This window comes from Protomyctophum parallelum (genome assembly GCF_964188405.1).
Source record: "Protomyctophum parallelum genome assembly, chromosome: 16".
In the NCBI taxonomy this organism is placed as follows: domain Eukaryota; kingdom Metazoa; phylum Chordata; class Actinopteri; order Myctophiformes; family Myctophidae; genus Protomyctophum; species Protomyctophum parallelum.
The window spans coordinates 12,778,988-12,795,378 of record NC_139711.1 but is presented as its reverse complement, the minus strand read 5'-3'; the positions used below and the strand labels follow the sequence as shown (position 1 = coordinate 12,795,378).

The following is a 16,391-nucleotide window of genomic DNA, read 5'->3' as shown; positions in this document are numbered from 1 at the left end:
ATAGTGCAGTGGTTCCCAAACTTTTCAGGTCGAGGCTCAAAAGAGAGGTTAGACGTTAGACGTTTGCCCCGGACCCAAACTAGTGACTATAGTGTAAGCTTGTAGATCGGCTATTTTCAGTATTATCTCCTTTTTTTATTCATGGAATTTCTCAGATTTGTTTTTTTAATTTGATTAAAAAAATATTTTGGGGAAAAAAATAATCTTTTGTAATATTATGTAGGAAAAGAAAATGGGATTTTTTAACACTGGGTCCCGACGCAGTGTTTGGGAAACAGTGCAGCCTAGTGCATCTCAAACCAGGCGTCCCTCCACATTCCAAAAGGTTGAGAACCAGCTTCTCACCGAGCAGGGTGACCTCCTGTGTGATGCCGTAGATGTCTATGATGGCCCACAGGGGACAGCCGATGCTGAGGCCACAGTGGAACAGGATGGGCTCGCCCTCGTTGATGCTGTAGTAGACCCGGCCGTGGCGGTCGGCCCAGAAGGCCAGCACGTTGTCGCGCAGCGCCTGCCTCTCCGGCAGTGCCTTGGCCCAGTAGCCCGGCCGCGTCACCAGGTCCGGGCAGGCGTACTTGGGGATGTCAGCCGAGCTCAGCTCGCCGGGGTCCAGGCTGGTGAAGCCGAAGCGCAGAGCGCCGCTCCAGCCCGTGTGGACAGCGCTGAGACGCAGGCGCACCTGGCGAGAGAAGAGTGAGAGCAAATATTGTACTTTTACTCCACTACATTTATTTGAAAAGAGTGTTAGATCAGTAGTTCTCAAATCCTTTTGTGCCAATGACCCCCAAATTGATATATATTTGGTCGCAGACCCCACATCTGAAAATGTTTTGTGCCAGGGGCCCTCAGAAGAGAATTTGTGTTAAAAAAAACTAAATTATTCAACATTTTGTACAAGCTCACAACCTGGTGTTCCAAAATAGGGATGCCAGGTTGAAAAAAATCATCTGGACACCTCATATGTCCGAAACCTTTCAGGATCGAAATTCAAAAGTAACAGATCTAAAAGCTCAAAAAGCTGCTCACCGCTTCTATTTCAATTAATTGAGTACATGAGGACACCGATGGAAACAAGCTGAAAGGCTTTCTTGGTTTCATCCTTTTAGCAGACCTTGTTATATTGTACTGTATTTCCCTGTGCCTGTCCTTGCAAACTGTTGATAAAGTATTCAATCAATCCAAAAGGCCACATTTCAAGCTACTTTTGTGGGACAATGTAGTATGATCAAGTAGTATAAAGGGATTAATTTACAACGCACAACAAAAGTTAGAATATCTACGATCTATATAAGTGAATCACTTATATATATCGTAGATATTCTAACTTTTTTTTATATCAGATATCATCACTTAAAGTGATGATATCTGATATCGATGGAAATAAATTAATTAACACCAAATAGTGGCAGATATACAGTATCAGCTCCAACAACTACAGGCTAGGCCTAATCGCCCACTTAGACGTGTACAGGTGCCAGACCTAGCTCCAGCGACCACAGGACGTGCATACGTTGTTTAGACATAACAGTCCGACAGGCATTAGTCCGACAACACCGTCGTTCCCGACATGCGTGGCTGGGTTAAAACTAACCCCTTGCTCCCGACATGCGTGGCAGGTTAAAACTAACCTAAACTAACACATCCCCCCCGACCACAGACCTTCTCGTAGAGTCGTATGGGCCTCTGGCTGAAGGTGATGCCGTTGCAGAAGCTGTTCTTGCGTGTGGCGCGCCGCAGCTGACCGTCCAGGCGGACGTTCTTGCCCTTGGCGTGCGGGTGGAAGCGTGGAGACTCCACGCTGAGGCTGGCCGGAGGGTAGGCCTGTCACGGTGAAGACATTTAAGCTGAAGATTAATATCGTCACAGAAATAATTGGCAACAATTGCCCGGTAATCAAAACATGCACAGACAAATAACTGAAATATACAAAGAAATTACTGACATTCTCACTCTCATTATTTTTATACTTAAAAAAAGTTAAATAAATAAATAGCAGAAATAGCTGATCTACAAGCTTACATTACATTACGTTGTAATCAATCAATACTTGATTTCAGACCCAGGGAGATCCATATCACAGAAAAATAAGCGTGTAGATCTTGTAAGCTTGTAGATCTGCTTTTTCATTTCATGTATGAAAACCTTTCAACATGGAATTGATTATGACAAAATAATTGCGGAAATAGCTCATGACGCGTTTTAAGCTTGCAGATCAGCTATTTCCGCTATCTTGTAATGTATGAAAACCTTTCAACATGGAAACGATTATGACAAAATAATATGTCAAATATTCAAATAACGATTAGACGATGATGTGATAATTACCGGAGGGCTCCTCCGCTCCACGCAACCCGCCCCGCTGCCGGGCACCGTGTAGTGTGGCCTGCTCACCACCGGGCGGGGCTGTAGAGTTGTATCTGCTGGGGAAAATGAGCAAATTTATTTTAAGCATGTCCTTTGTTAAAATAAGTGTTAACTAGCTCTATATTCTCATAGTAATCAATTGCTATAGAGTGAGAGGATTGTATTCAAAATTATACTTGGAGTAAGAGTACAAAATGATCCGCATCAAAATATGCTTGAAGACAAGTACCAATTAAAGTAATAGTACTTTTTCAAACAAATAACAGGCATATATACAAGCTCAGCTCGATGCGTATGAGCCGGCTCACGCAAATAGGGTTTAAGTGGTAAATGTATGCTTTGTAATAATCTACACGTGCAAAGTAACTAAATAAAGTTTTCTAATTATTCTAGAGGAGTGTAAAAGTACAATATTTGGTTCTGAGACGTAGTACAGTAAAATATGAAGAATCGAATGTACCTCAGTTACAGTATACGTATGTATATCACCAAGTACATTTCGTAAAGTACTGTGATTACTGTATAGTAAGCACAGTACTTTACTAAATGTACTTTCCACGACTGATGTCAGAGAGGAATTATTATAGTCACACCAGCTGTTCACAACACAGCAGAGCTCATATGGGCTCACACCTCATGCTATACGCTCCGAAAATAGACGATCTACAAGCCCATGGCGCGCCGCAGAAGCGGCACGCTTGTAGATTGGCTATTTTCGGACACCCCGGTGTACGTCAAAGCGTAAAGCAGGCTTAAGTTGTTTGCATTTGGTCGGTGACAGTTGGTTTAGAGGGCAGCGGACACCATGTGTCACTCACTCAAAGTCTCTCACTCACACACACACACACACACACACACACACACACACACACACACACACACACACACACACACACACACAGCAGTGAGTCTGATACTTCCTCTCCCACAGTGCTACCATGTGAGTCTCTCTCTCTCTCTGCTGCCTTCAAAGAGTACATTTGATATCCTGTTTTAGCCCGTAACCCACATTTAGCCTCATTAAAAGACTTCCCGGCCCGCGCTCGCTCGGCCTGTCCTATATCGGTCGTCCTCCTCGTTCCCACCACATCCATGGCCCGCAGTGCAGGTACAGACTTTAATGTCACCAAATATAAAATAACTAAATACGGTATAGGTTTGTATAATTATGGACGTCTTGAAACTATTCATCACACACGCAGCAGACACAGACACACATCCTCCCTCCGGGATTTAAAAGAAAGTCGATATTTGGGGCGTTCGGTCCCTTTTGCTTAAAAAAGCAGGTGGGAAGCAACTTCAGTAGATTTACTGAAATACAGTAGCCTATGTAAGAACAATTTTGAGGCAGTGTTAATTTTTTCAACAGATTTTGATGAAGTCTTAGTCGGAGTCCTATTTAGTCTTCTGAAATTGTTTAGTCTTTAGTCTCAAAAACCGGTCTTTTAGTCTTAAGTCAACAAAATTAACACTGTTTTGAGGTTACTTTAAGTTTAATTGAGTGTTTAAATTTATGGATACTTCATACTACTCTTTACTCGACTACAATCATATTGGCCGCTTTAGATACTGACAGAACATACATTAACCACTATTCTTTTGGCTAATGATTTATCTGCTATCATCAAAAATGTTTGACACATTTCGAACACTTTGATACTTTGATACTGTAGGTAAATTTTGATGCAGAAACATTTGTACTTTTACTCAAGTGAATTGTGGTATTGTTACTGAATTTTACTTAAACCTGAGTACTTGTTCCATCGCTGCTTAAAAGGAGGTTTGTTTGGGCAAACTGGGAGCGATAGGAATAACTCGAGCGGAGATATTTAGCACGTAAATGTGTTGTCAAGACAAACAAACCGAGTATAAAGGGACAGCATTTCCGTGTATTTTATTTATGGGATATAACGCAACGCATGCAGCCCAGGCCCTACACGCATAAACACACACCCTGAATAGCCTCATTCATTCCTCCAGAGTTAGCTGCACTAGGGGCAGCTGGGCCTGGTGTTGCCAGATTCTGTGAGAGAAATAAGCAACCAGGTGCAGGGCTTAACACTAAGATTTGAGGCAATTGCCCGTCAGGCAAGTACAGGTCATGGTCTACTTGAAAAAAGGTCTTGACCACTTGCCCAAAAAGTCCATTATAAAATGATAGGTAAAACTTTCATTAACGTTCGATTTAACAATAATTTGTTTTACTTTCTGGGGCTGTGCATACCTCAATTTTTATGCCCCTCACTCAGGTGACCCAGCCAGGGTGATCATGTCCCGACTTACTGTACGTCCCAGTAGCTACAGTACCTTCGATCAGTCCCATTAGGGAAAGACCAGGGCCACACAATCCGTTGCTCTAGAAATCTGCCGGGTGTTTATTTTTCTATCGATATCAGATATCATCACTTATATATATCGTAGATATTCTAACAGCTTTTTTGTGTTGTAAATTAATCCCCGACTACTTGATCATACCACATTGTCCCACAAAAGCATCAAAAGTAGCAAATTCACAAGCTTGAAATGTGAGGCACAGGGAAGTACAGTACAATACAACAAGGTCTGCTAAAAGGATGAAACCAAGAAAGCCTTTCAGCTTGTTTCCATTGGTGTCCTCATGTACTCAATTCAGGAGAAAATATATAATAATTTCCATGTCCATGATATGAAAGTATTTGGAAGCAAGCCCAAATAAGCGACTACACTTTATGGAAACAAGCCCCTCAAAACACATACCACCAATATTTACACGAAACTTTACAGAAAAAGAAGCCCAAAGCCGCTTATAATGAGCAGACCTGGCAACACTGGCTGCACCCTGTGTGGTGTGCTAGGTGTTAATGTGAGCTAAATGAGTGATAGCCAGTGGTGGAAAAAGTACTAAAATGTTTTACTTAAGTAAAAGTATTAATACTGTAATGTAGAAGTAAAAAAGTTCAAAGTAAAAGTCAGCTTTCAAAATGTACTTGAGTAAAAGTACAAAAGTATACTATAGTGTGTGTGTGTGTGTGTGTGTGTGTGTGTGTGTGTGTGTGTGTGTGTGTGTGTGTGTGTGCGTGTGTGTGTGTGCGCGTGCGTACGTGCGTGCGTGTGTGTGCGTTTGCCCACAGCTCGTTGTAGCATACTTAAAAAGAACAAGGCATGGTGATTAATAGTCTTTCTTGCTTGTTGAGACAGTTCAAATCAAATCAAACTTTATTTCTAGAGCACATTTACAAAGACCAAAAGGTCAACCAAAGTGCTGTACAAGATCATAAAAACAAGCATACAGAGATACCAACAACACAAATAGCATAGTAAAACAACATCAAAGCAAGAGAAATATTGAAGACGTTAATTTGGTCAAACATCATTGAAAGCCAGGGAGAAGAGATGAGTTTTAAGTAAAGATTTAAAGGCCTCTACGGAGCGAGCAGACTTGATATGTAGGGGCAGACCGTTCCAGAGGTTGATATGTAGGGGCAGACAGTTCCAGAGGTTGATATGTAGGGGCAGACAGTTCCAGAGGTTGATATGTAGGGGCAGACAGTTCCAGAGGTTGATATGTAGGGGCAGACAGTTCCAGAGGTTGATATGTAGGGGCAGACCGTTCCAGAGGTTAATATGTAGGGGCAGACCGTTCCAGAGGTTGATATGTAGGGGCAGACAGTTCCAGAGGTTGATATGTAGGGTAAGACAGTTCCAGAGGTTGATATGTAGGGGCAGACAGTTCCAGAGGTTGATATGTAGGGGCAGACAGTTCCAGAGGTTGATATGTAGGGGCAGACAGTTCCAGAGGTTGATATGTAGGGGCAGACAGTTCCAGAGGTTGATATGTAGGGGCAGACAGTTCCAGAGGTTGATATGTAGGGTAAGACAGTTCCAGAGGTTGATATGTAGGGGCAGACAGTTCCAGAGGTTGATATGTAGGGGCAGACAGTTCCAGAGGTTGATATGTAGGGTAAGACAGTTCCAGAGGTTGATATGTAGGGGCAGACCGTTCCAGAGGTTGATATGTAGGGGCAGACAGTTCCAGAGGTTGATATGTAGGGGCAGACAGTTCCAGAGGTTGGGGCCGGCCACTGAAAAAGCACGGTCGCCTCTGGACCTGTAATTGGTATTGGGCACAGTTAGGAGCAGCTGGTCAGCTGACCTCAGGGCCCTGGCTGGGGTGTATGGGTCCATGAGGAGTCAGGAGGACCGATAAATACAGGGGGGGCAGTCCATTTACGGCTTTAAAAACAAATAATAAAAAAATCAGTTGAGACTATCAGATCTACAAGCTCACAACACATCAAGGCCTCGAGTGCAGCCTGGACCTAGATTAGCAGCCGTTCAAGCTACAGCGGCTGCCCAACGATCAAATCAAACTGCTCCGTGCAACACTCGATGCCGGAGCCTGAGTGCAAACTGCAAACATCTTTCTACTCTTCACTGAAAGTTCACAGGACTTGACCTCTGCAAGCACCAATCCATTACACACATTGAAAGCTGTTGAGACTACTAACTTCATTCCAAACAGTCAGTGGTGCTTAACTAGGCCTGTCACAATTACTTGAGATTTTTCACATTATTGTAATGGTTCTCAAAGTGAGGTACAGGCATCGATCATCTAGGTTTGTTGAGGGGGTTTCAAATGAACACTTACAGGCTAGTCTATTTTCTTTTTTTATGATACATGCCTGTGAGCATTTTTCTATATTTTTTTAATAATCATTGATCGAGATCGAAGTTCGAAATAATCGTGATGATGACTTGAAGTCATATTGTCCAGCCGTACTTACTGTAGGCCTATATGATATGATGAATTTCAATATCACAACATTTTGGTTTGGTCTTAGAATCAGAATCATCTTTATTGTCACACACAGATTGACATGATTTGTCCAATGTGACAGTTACGTTATAAGTCTAAATTTACACATGTGGTGCACATAACGAAACACATGTTAAATTAAAGGGAAGCACATTGTTGGAAAAGCACATCAATGTTTTTTTTGTTGTTGATCAATTGATACTGAGCTTCTCGGATCACTCATTACAATATATACAGTATCTATCATAGTGGAGAACTCCATGTAATGATTGCCCAACGCAAGGAGTGACGGCTGTTAAATGATGACAAAGAGCAGCAGAACCATGGCCTGCAGGCTAATAGCTGAAAAGTAGTTTACACAAAAAAAGTTAAGACTAATTTGGCTTTGACATCAAAGCGCCTTGTTCAAGGGTGGTTTAAAATCCAGTATCCAAAGACCGGAGATAATATGTTTTCTTGTCGTCGCGTTCATTAGCGAATCCAGTAACAAAGTCCTGGTGAAACTTGGCTGCTGGGTAGTGGGTATACATCCCGGTCGGATCCCACCCAGCTCTCTGCTAGGCCCCTCTGGAGTGATTGTATTTCTGTTTAGTATATCATCCTCCCTTTCGGGAGGAAATCCTTGTATGTCCAAAGGCAAAGCTGTTACTCGGAGAGAGAGAAGAAAAAACCTACAGTAGGTTGCAATTGATCCATTGTATAGTTAATGTCTTTGCAAGATTGTAGATATGCTAGTTTTGCTACTTTTTTTGTGACACTGCAGTGTGAAGAATTAGGGCAGAGGTTCTCAAAGTGAGGTTCAGGGTTCCATGGGGGGTCGGGTCCAAATGGACCCTTACAGGTTTGTGTTTGTAGTGGACAAATGGATTCTAAATGAAAATGGTTCCATTTGTTTTTGTACACTCTCAGAGTTGTGTGGAGGTCCTTGACATGAAAAGGTTCAGAGCCACAGAATTAGGGCATTCATTTATAGGGAAAGAAAAGAAAAGACATCAAAAGTTGAAATGTGGAAATACGAGGTTTCTGCCTGGACAGCTACTTCATTGTGTTTTGGGGAAAAGACGATCACTCTGCAGTGAAATGTAGCACAGCACATTTCACTAATTAGACATTATCTCTGATTGCACTCTAAACTGTGAAGCCTCAGTTATATGCGGTTGCGTGCCAGGGTCGGCGATCCACACAAGCTCGGAACGCGTTGTGCCGCGACGTGCAGACTAAGTCGACGCACATACAACTATATGAATCAGTCTTTCACGCGGCAAGCAGGAGCAAACATCTGTAACATCTCAAACGGATCTGTCTGGAGTCGCACACACAAACACACGCACGCAATGACACACACACAAACACACGCACGCAATGACACACAGACACACACGATACACTCACACACACACACACACACACACACACACACACACACACACACACACACACACACACACACACACACACACACACACACACACACACACACACACACACACACACACACACACACACACACACACACACACACACACACACACACACACACACACTCTCTCTCTCTCCTTCCGACAGTGGTGGAAGATGTACAAATGTACATGTACAACATTTTGTTTTACTTAAGTAAAAATAGCAGTACCACAATATAGAAAAAAACTCTAAAGGCCTATACAATAAAAAGTATTACGGTATTGCCAATTGACATAAAAATGCTTAAGATACCAAAAGTAAAAGTACTAAAATCTTCATACTGTACATCGCTGCGCATTGTGAGCTTGTAGCCGAAGTACAAAATCGGGCTAAGGTGGTTAATGTATGTTTTTTTATTCATAATCTGAAGTCAAATGTAATTAAAGCTCAGTGGCCTTGTGGTTAGATTGTCCGCCCTATTAGTACAGCAGCTTAGCTCCACTATATCAATGAATCGTTCAGTTTGTACACTACTGTCTAATGTCTAGTCAATTGGTACAAATAATTTTCTCCCTCCCTCACCATCTCTCTTTGCACTTACTGTACATCTCATATACTTTATATTAGCCCTGACCACTTCTTAGCCCACACCACCTGACATCACATCTCTCTCTTCTTACCCATCATCTAAAGAAAACCCAATGGGCATTGCCCATTGACATATATTCAAGTCTGTGTGTGTCTGTACATCTGTAATCCACGTAACTCAAGAACCGTTTGCCCCACCGACTTCAAATTTGTTAAAAATTCAAGATGGGTCCACATCCAAATCTTTGTATAATGCCTTTGGCTATACGTGTACCAAATTTCATGCTTTTATCACAAACTGAACGATCATTTTGCTGACGTTGGATCAGACTCTGCTTGCTGCGCTGCCTGCCTGCCAATAGCAGCAGCATCTGGACACATTATTATGTATAAAAGTTGTCAGCCAACATTAAGCCTGTACTGTACATCATCTCTGTAAGTCTGAGAGAGAGACTCTGTCACCTCGCTGACAGAGACTAGACTAGAGGAGGCCCACCCATCACACATTTTAAACCAGTGGTTCTCAACCAGTGGTCCGGGGCCACTGGTTATAGATATTATTGTTAAACATCTCCATTACTTAAGTAAATTTACAAGAAGTCTACACAATTAGAGAATTAGAAGAATTGTTATTTTGATCAACGTTTGCCTGTTATCTCTCCTATGGTACCAAATACCAGCATCAATACAGCATGGAATTGTGGACATATTCTTCTAGTTTTGGGTCTGCAAGGCTAAATCTCATCAAATGGTGGTCCGTGGCTCAAAATGCAGAATAACTATTGGGCCTTGATATGAAATCCACTGTTTTAACCCATTTAGACCAGAGTCTTATTCCTGGGACCTACAAGCTTAAGATCTGAAGATCTACAAGCTTAATGTATAAACTGATATTTTTGAATAGCCAACCAATGTGCTATATACTAAAATGACACAGATGCAAGGTGCAATGCCAAATCCCCCATTTTGGAAGGATTGAAATCCGTCTGGTTCATCTGTGGAATTACCAATGTTTTTACCCATATTCTGTGGATAATGTGAGTTTCTATTTGAGAACACTTATCTTATTGTAACTATACCCAGATATACGCAATTTATCGCCTAAAAGGGATATTTCACTTTCAAATAGAATATATAAAAAATTTATGGAAAAAGTAATGGAAAAATCACAGCCCCCTCACACATAGGTGATTAGGACATTCAATGCGTGAGGGGGCCTTGATTCTTCCATTACTTTTTTCATTTATTTTTATGTTTATTTTATTTGAAAGTGAAATATCCCTTTAAACCCTGCCAAAAAGGGTTCCCGTCTTGAAAGGAAAATCACACTTGTGTGAAATGAGCGGTGCAACTATACATTTATGAATCCAGGCCCCCAGGAACGCGCCCAGGGTGCCGGCCCGGTGGTCACGGGGGTCCGTGTGGGCGTCCCCGGGGGTCCCCCACACATCCAGAGCCCCAGGAATGGCCCAGGGCTCGTACTGTAGTGTACTCTGTGCTACTTTACACTGTGCTGTACTCTACTGGCCACTTTAGGTGTTGCAGCTGTCCGTGCTCAGACATACATACAGACACAGAGACAGACATACACATACACATTGCTGCGTAATGGAGCGTTTAGGCACCGCTCAAAAACCCCAAAATGGGTTCCCGTCCTAAATGGGGTTTAAATGTTGTTTTGAGAGCAAGTACTCCAGTACAATTTGACAGATCACCTGTGTTTGAGCACTGCCCGGGGTCGAGGATTTTACCACTGGTTGTCGGCCAACCTGAACCTATACGGCATGTGGCACTATAGTGTACAGTATGTCTGAGAGACTCAACTAGCGGGCTGCAACTCTGGCAGCTTTAAGCAGCACTACATACAGAGAGAGAGAGAGAGACAGATATAGAAACTGGGTTGCCATTCTTAGATGAAAGACATAGCACAATAGGTCACCCCCGCTAACAGCCAGCGTCAGCTGTGGACCGCTCTTCAAAACAGGATGACATCCTCCTCCTCTGTCGCATCCAGACACGTTAACGAGGTTCCATTTAACAGTACTTTTTTATATGTACATTGCTATGTAATCAATTAATTTATTATTGATTATATTATTCTGTATGTCTCTGGCTGAAATGCGAGTTTACACACACATTTACACTCAAAGAAGAAAATAAGCTCAGAAGCACTTCCACTGTTTTGACAGACATTATGGGGTTGTTTTTATCAATAAAAAAATCAATCAATCTATAAAATAAATTGAGTTTCCAAGCTCATTTATTTTAATTATTGCTCACAGCTTCAAATACTCTCTTATGTCTTCCTATGAGTATTATATTGTATTATACTTTAACATTTATGTACACATCATCTATCTCTCCCATACGCTTTATTTTATTTATTATTTTGTTCCTGTGGACAAATAAATACTAATTGAAAAATGGTTGTATAATATGATTGTGGATGTCCTTAAATAAAGAATAAATAAAAAAAAGAAATCAGTCATGGTGACTGATGACTTTAATCCATGTGCATTAAGAAATAATGAAATGAGTGGCCCACAAAAAAAGAGAAAAGAAAAGACAAAGCATAACATAACAGCTTTACAGCTGTAAACCTGTAATGTGACAACAAAGCTGATTGTGGTTGTGACTTTCCAGAAGAGGAGAGAGAAGAGAGCAGTGCCGGGAGCTGTTCAGAGGTCATGTGATGCTCAGGGGTCATCATGCCCATTTTTGGACAGACGAAATGAGAGGACAATAATATTATGAGAAACACTAAGCGCTAGCCCTGAATGACTCTGAGAGTATTCAAATGGAACCAAATTGACCCTTACGGGTCCATTTGTACACTCTTAAGGGGGTCGTTGCAAATAAAACATTTGAGAACCACTTGTACTAGTAGGATTCCTAATATGCCATGGTGTCATAGTAAATAACTGTCCTACATATTCTGAAGAAAACCTGGGGACTTGACATTCAGTAATGGAGTCTATGATAAATAGAAATCATAACTTAAAAATAAAAACGTTATAATGGTGTGTGAAAAAGAAAATATTTTCTTTCTTTTGCCACGGACAAGACTAAGTCTTTGCCACGGTCATATTTGTCTGTACATAATGCTTTAACCACTTAAACCCCAGTGTTCGTATTGTGAGAAAAGTTTTCACAGGTAATAGCCGATCGACAAGCTCAGTAGGGGGGTCATTACCGTCCAAAACAACCAGACTCAGTTCAACTTGCATTGTGGCTACGAGCTGTGCATCTGTGCGACCTCCTTTCTTTTCACTATTGGCGTGTGCTCCTACGCTATTGTTTTCCTGACTGCTGCTGCTATAACTCCCATTATTGATTCCATTATGAATCATTATTATACTGATCAAATTAAATGCCTGATCAATCACGAGATGCACTGACTGCACACAGGTCAGTTTCACTCTTTATAGATGTAGCCTATTGATTGATTATAAAAATATATATATCATAATTTAATAAAATATAATCTATTGATAATCAATCAGTCATTATAGGCACATCGTTTAAAATTAATTGAAGATAGCCAACCTCACAACCCGATGCATCATGACACTACTATACTGTACTTGTGGGGCCATATTTGGCTTTCACAAGCATTAATACTAGCAGACGTGCGGCCGTGCGCACGCACGCACGCACGCACGCACGCACGCACGCACACACACACACACACACACACACACACACACACACACACACACACACACACACACACACACACACACACACACACACACACACACACACACACACACACACACACACACACACACACACACACACACACACACACACAGCTGTGCCTCAGCCACCCTGCCTATACATTACACAGCCCTCTAAATACAGGGCTAATAGGTTTGATAGGCGATTGTTCCACAGTTGATGGAGTGTACACACACACACACACACAACTAGCCCTGCAGAGCCAAGCCTTGCCAAACCCTCTGGCCCTCCTCAGTGTCCACTACTCCAGCAGACATCCTTTACCCAGTCCAAAACAATGCGGGTGGCTAAGCTGCCTGACAGTCAATATTAATCAGTGGTGGGGAAAAAAAGGAACTCAAATGTTTTAGTTAAGTAAAAGTATCAATACTGCAATGTAGAAATACTCTGTTACAAGTAGAAGTCTGGAATTCAAAATCTACTTGCGTAAAAGTAGTACAAAAGAATATTGGCAGCGAAATGTACTTTAAGTGCCAAAAGTAAAAGTATTCATTATGCAGAATGTCCCGTTTCAAGTTTTCAAATGTATAAAAAAAACCATTTGAAAATAGCAGATGTACAAGCTCACAATATGCCGCAACACACAATATTTGCCTCTGAGATGTAGTGGAGTAGAACTAAAAGTACTGGGAATTAGAAATACTCAAGTAAAGTACAATTATACTTCAAAATGATACAGTGCTTGAGTAAATGTATTTATGCAGTACACCACTGGCTAATATTAATGCAGTGGATGTCCGGGGACCCCTCAAGTGTTCATCAGGGGTTTCCAGGTGGTCCCCAGAAAAATAAACATCAAAATGTGTTTACTATTTGAAAATACCCAACCTACAAGCTATCTGCTTTTCCAAGACAATTCAAAAGAAAATTGGGTCAAATCTTTGAAACATTTTAACAAAACAAATCTTATTTGGGGGTTCCCACTCCCTGGCACACAAGCATTTCAGTGGATGGGGGGGGGGGGGGGGGGGGGGGGGGTCCATGGCCAAATACATTTTAACGTGTGGGTCCTTGACATGAAAAGGTTTGACAAGTAGCCCATGCATGATACAGTATATTAATGTAATAAAGAGATCACAATGACGTGATAACATTAGCATTGCTCTAATAGCAATTTATAGGCTTGTGAGGAAAAACAAATGTTTCAAAGTAGCCTTATTAGATCCAGCATAACTGAATCATCTTGTTGGATGTAAAAAACACAGACTGTACGTCATCTAATAGCACCAGATACATGTACTGTAGCATACCCAATGCGTTATGGATGACATGCCAGAACAACATTCAATCATTCAATTATCTTTCTTAATGGTTTAATTAATTAGAAGGTCTAATTGATTCACATTATAGATTGTACATCTAATGAAATGAAAGAAAAAGCATGCAATTCCACTGATTTGGCTCCACATATCACAATAACAACAAGTAACTGTTAATAAAAACATAATGACCACAATGGCAACAATTAAGTCCCTGCAGGACATGTTTTAGTATAGTGTACTTATTTTAGCCTAAACATTGTTACTGTATAGGCTACCTGTGCTGTTTACATTTGTTGACTAATTGGATTCAATAAATCAATACATCAGTAAGTCAATCAATCAAAAACGACTGTATTTAAATTAAAGTGCATTCCTCTGTGTGACAAACAAACAGCACTTCTAAATCAGTGGTTCTCAAAGTGGGGTCCGGGGACCCCCAGCCCACGAGCCCAGGGGTCCTTGACGGGGTTCCAAGTGGTCCCCTCACAGCTAAATGAGTTATACTGTAGGCTAAGGAGCGTCAAAACCAGTTTAGCCACTTTAACCCTATAGATATATAGGCCTAATATATAGGCTACTTTACACGCTCACATGTAACATCGCAAGATTCGCAACGCATTTGTGAGCTTACAAATATATGTCTGCAATTTTCATGTGTTCATATCTTTGAAACATTTAAATAGGGGGTCCATGCACACCGTCCACTCCACTCCCTGGCTGGCTATAGTTTTTAGATGGGGATCCGCGGCCAAATGTGTCGGTCCTTGACAATGAATGAAGTGGAAAAGGTTTGATAATCAGCAGCAGACTATATGTTCTGATTCTGAACCTAAATCATACTTGTTTGTGACAATAATGAGAATTACGCACGAAGCGCATCGTGCTGTGCGCGTCAGCGTGGCTGCAGAAGAACACCGTTGTCTGGGGAGCGACATGGCCAGCATGTCCACACAATGACACAACTCACGACAATAACCACCACAAAGTCGTCAACATTAATAGGACGAGACACATTTTTATCCCCGCCGCGTGCAAATAAAAAGCACGGTCTCGGGTTTACTTCACGTCCTCAAACAGAGCAATAAACCCGCGCGTATAAGCGACGTTAAGGCAAGCTGTCATATTAAGTGATATCTTAATGGCTCTCCTTCTTACCTATCAAAGGTTTATGTGACGTGTTGCCCATTATATCCAGCGATTCCTCCTCTCACCGGTTGACAAGTTAATAATTCCGTGTGTAATAATATGGCTCTTCTGTCCATCCATTTATCCCCCCTTCCTTCACGCGCGTTTTGCTTGATGAGTGTCTGTCTAGTAGTTGTACATTCCCCTTTTCAAGCTGGGTAATAATGAAGACAGTGGACGCGGTTAGACATTTAAGTGCATGTTCTCGCACGAAGCGAAGCCATGCACAGCACACGCTCCTGTTATCTCTGCGACAGCTCTACCGCTGACTGCCTATACAGCCTGGCGCACAGCACAGCTAGAGTAGAGACCCCCTCTCTCCCTTCTTTAGTAGTCTCTCTCTCTCTCTCTCTCTCTCTCTCTCTCTCTCTCTCTCTCTCTCTCTCTCTCTCTCTCTCTCTCTCTCTCTCCCTCTCTCCCTCTCTCTCTCTCTCTCTCACTCTCTCTGCACGACTTGGCTTTAAAGACAGACAGTAAATGAAGCCTCATGTATACATACAGTATACTATAGTATAGTGCACAGTACACACATGTGGTTCTCAAACATTCATGTCAAGGACCACCTTAAAATTAATATACGTATTCCACAATAACCTTTCCCCCCTCCCCATTTGAAAATATTTTGTCCCAGGGAGATCCCGTCCTCCCGTAGATTTGTGTCGTTAAAATGTCAATGTCAACATTTTCAAAAAATGTCAATTGATTGTTTTGAATACAGCAAATCTACAAGCTCACAAAGCGTTGCTGGCGCTGTGAGCTGGTAGATCGGCTTTGTCAAATATACACTGTATGACAGAGGTTAAAGTGGTTAAACTGATTTTGATGCTATTATAGGCCTATGTATGTTGTATTAATAAATACATTTTGTCATCCACTGCCTAGTGCCACGCCCGGTGTTGTTTGCCACAACAACAGAAGAACAAATCTACAAGTTAACAATAACGGGCCGGCAGTTATTTTTGGCATGAAGCGCCCTGTGCGATGGAGTACATGACTCTCCAGACATATTCATGAAACTGCAGACAGCGCTCCAGCTCACTATAGGATTGCCTTGT

General features: G+C 41.7%; 1 protein-coding gene across 2 annotated transcripts in view; it reads right to left on the bottom strand.

Moving 5' to 3' along the window:
• The window catches only part of neurl1b (neuralized E3 ubiquitin protein ligase 1B), a 30,122-nt gene extending 14,503 nt beyond the window's left edge, over positions 1 to 15,619 (bottom strand). Inside the window, exons 1-4 of one of the 2 annotated variants that reach the window (XM_083785890.1) lie at positions 15,307 to 15,619; positions 2,326 to 2,420; positions 1,660 to 1,821; positions 346 to 679 (exon numbers count right to left, since the gene is read on the bottom strand). In XM_083785890.1, the coding sequence (XP_083642016.1) occupies positions 346 to 679; positions 1,660 to 1,821; positions 2,326 to 2,420; positions 15,307 to 15,337 (622 nt within the window). In that variant the 5' untranslated portion in view covers positions 15,338 to 15,619. The remainder of the gene's footprint in view (positions 1 to 345; positions 680 to 1,659; positions 1,822 to 2,325; positions 2,421 to 15,306) is intronic. The other variant, XM_083785891.1, reaches the window with a different exon arrangement.
• Positions 15,620 to 16,391: the final 772 nt, after the last annotated feature.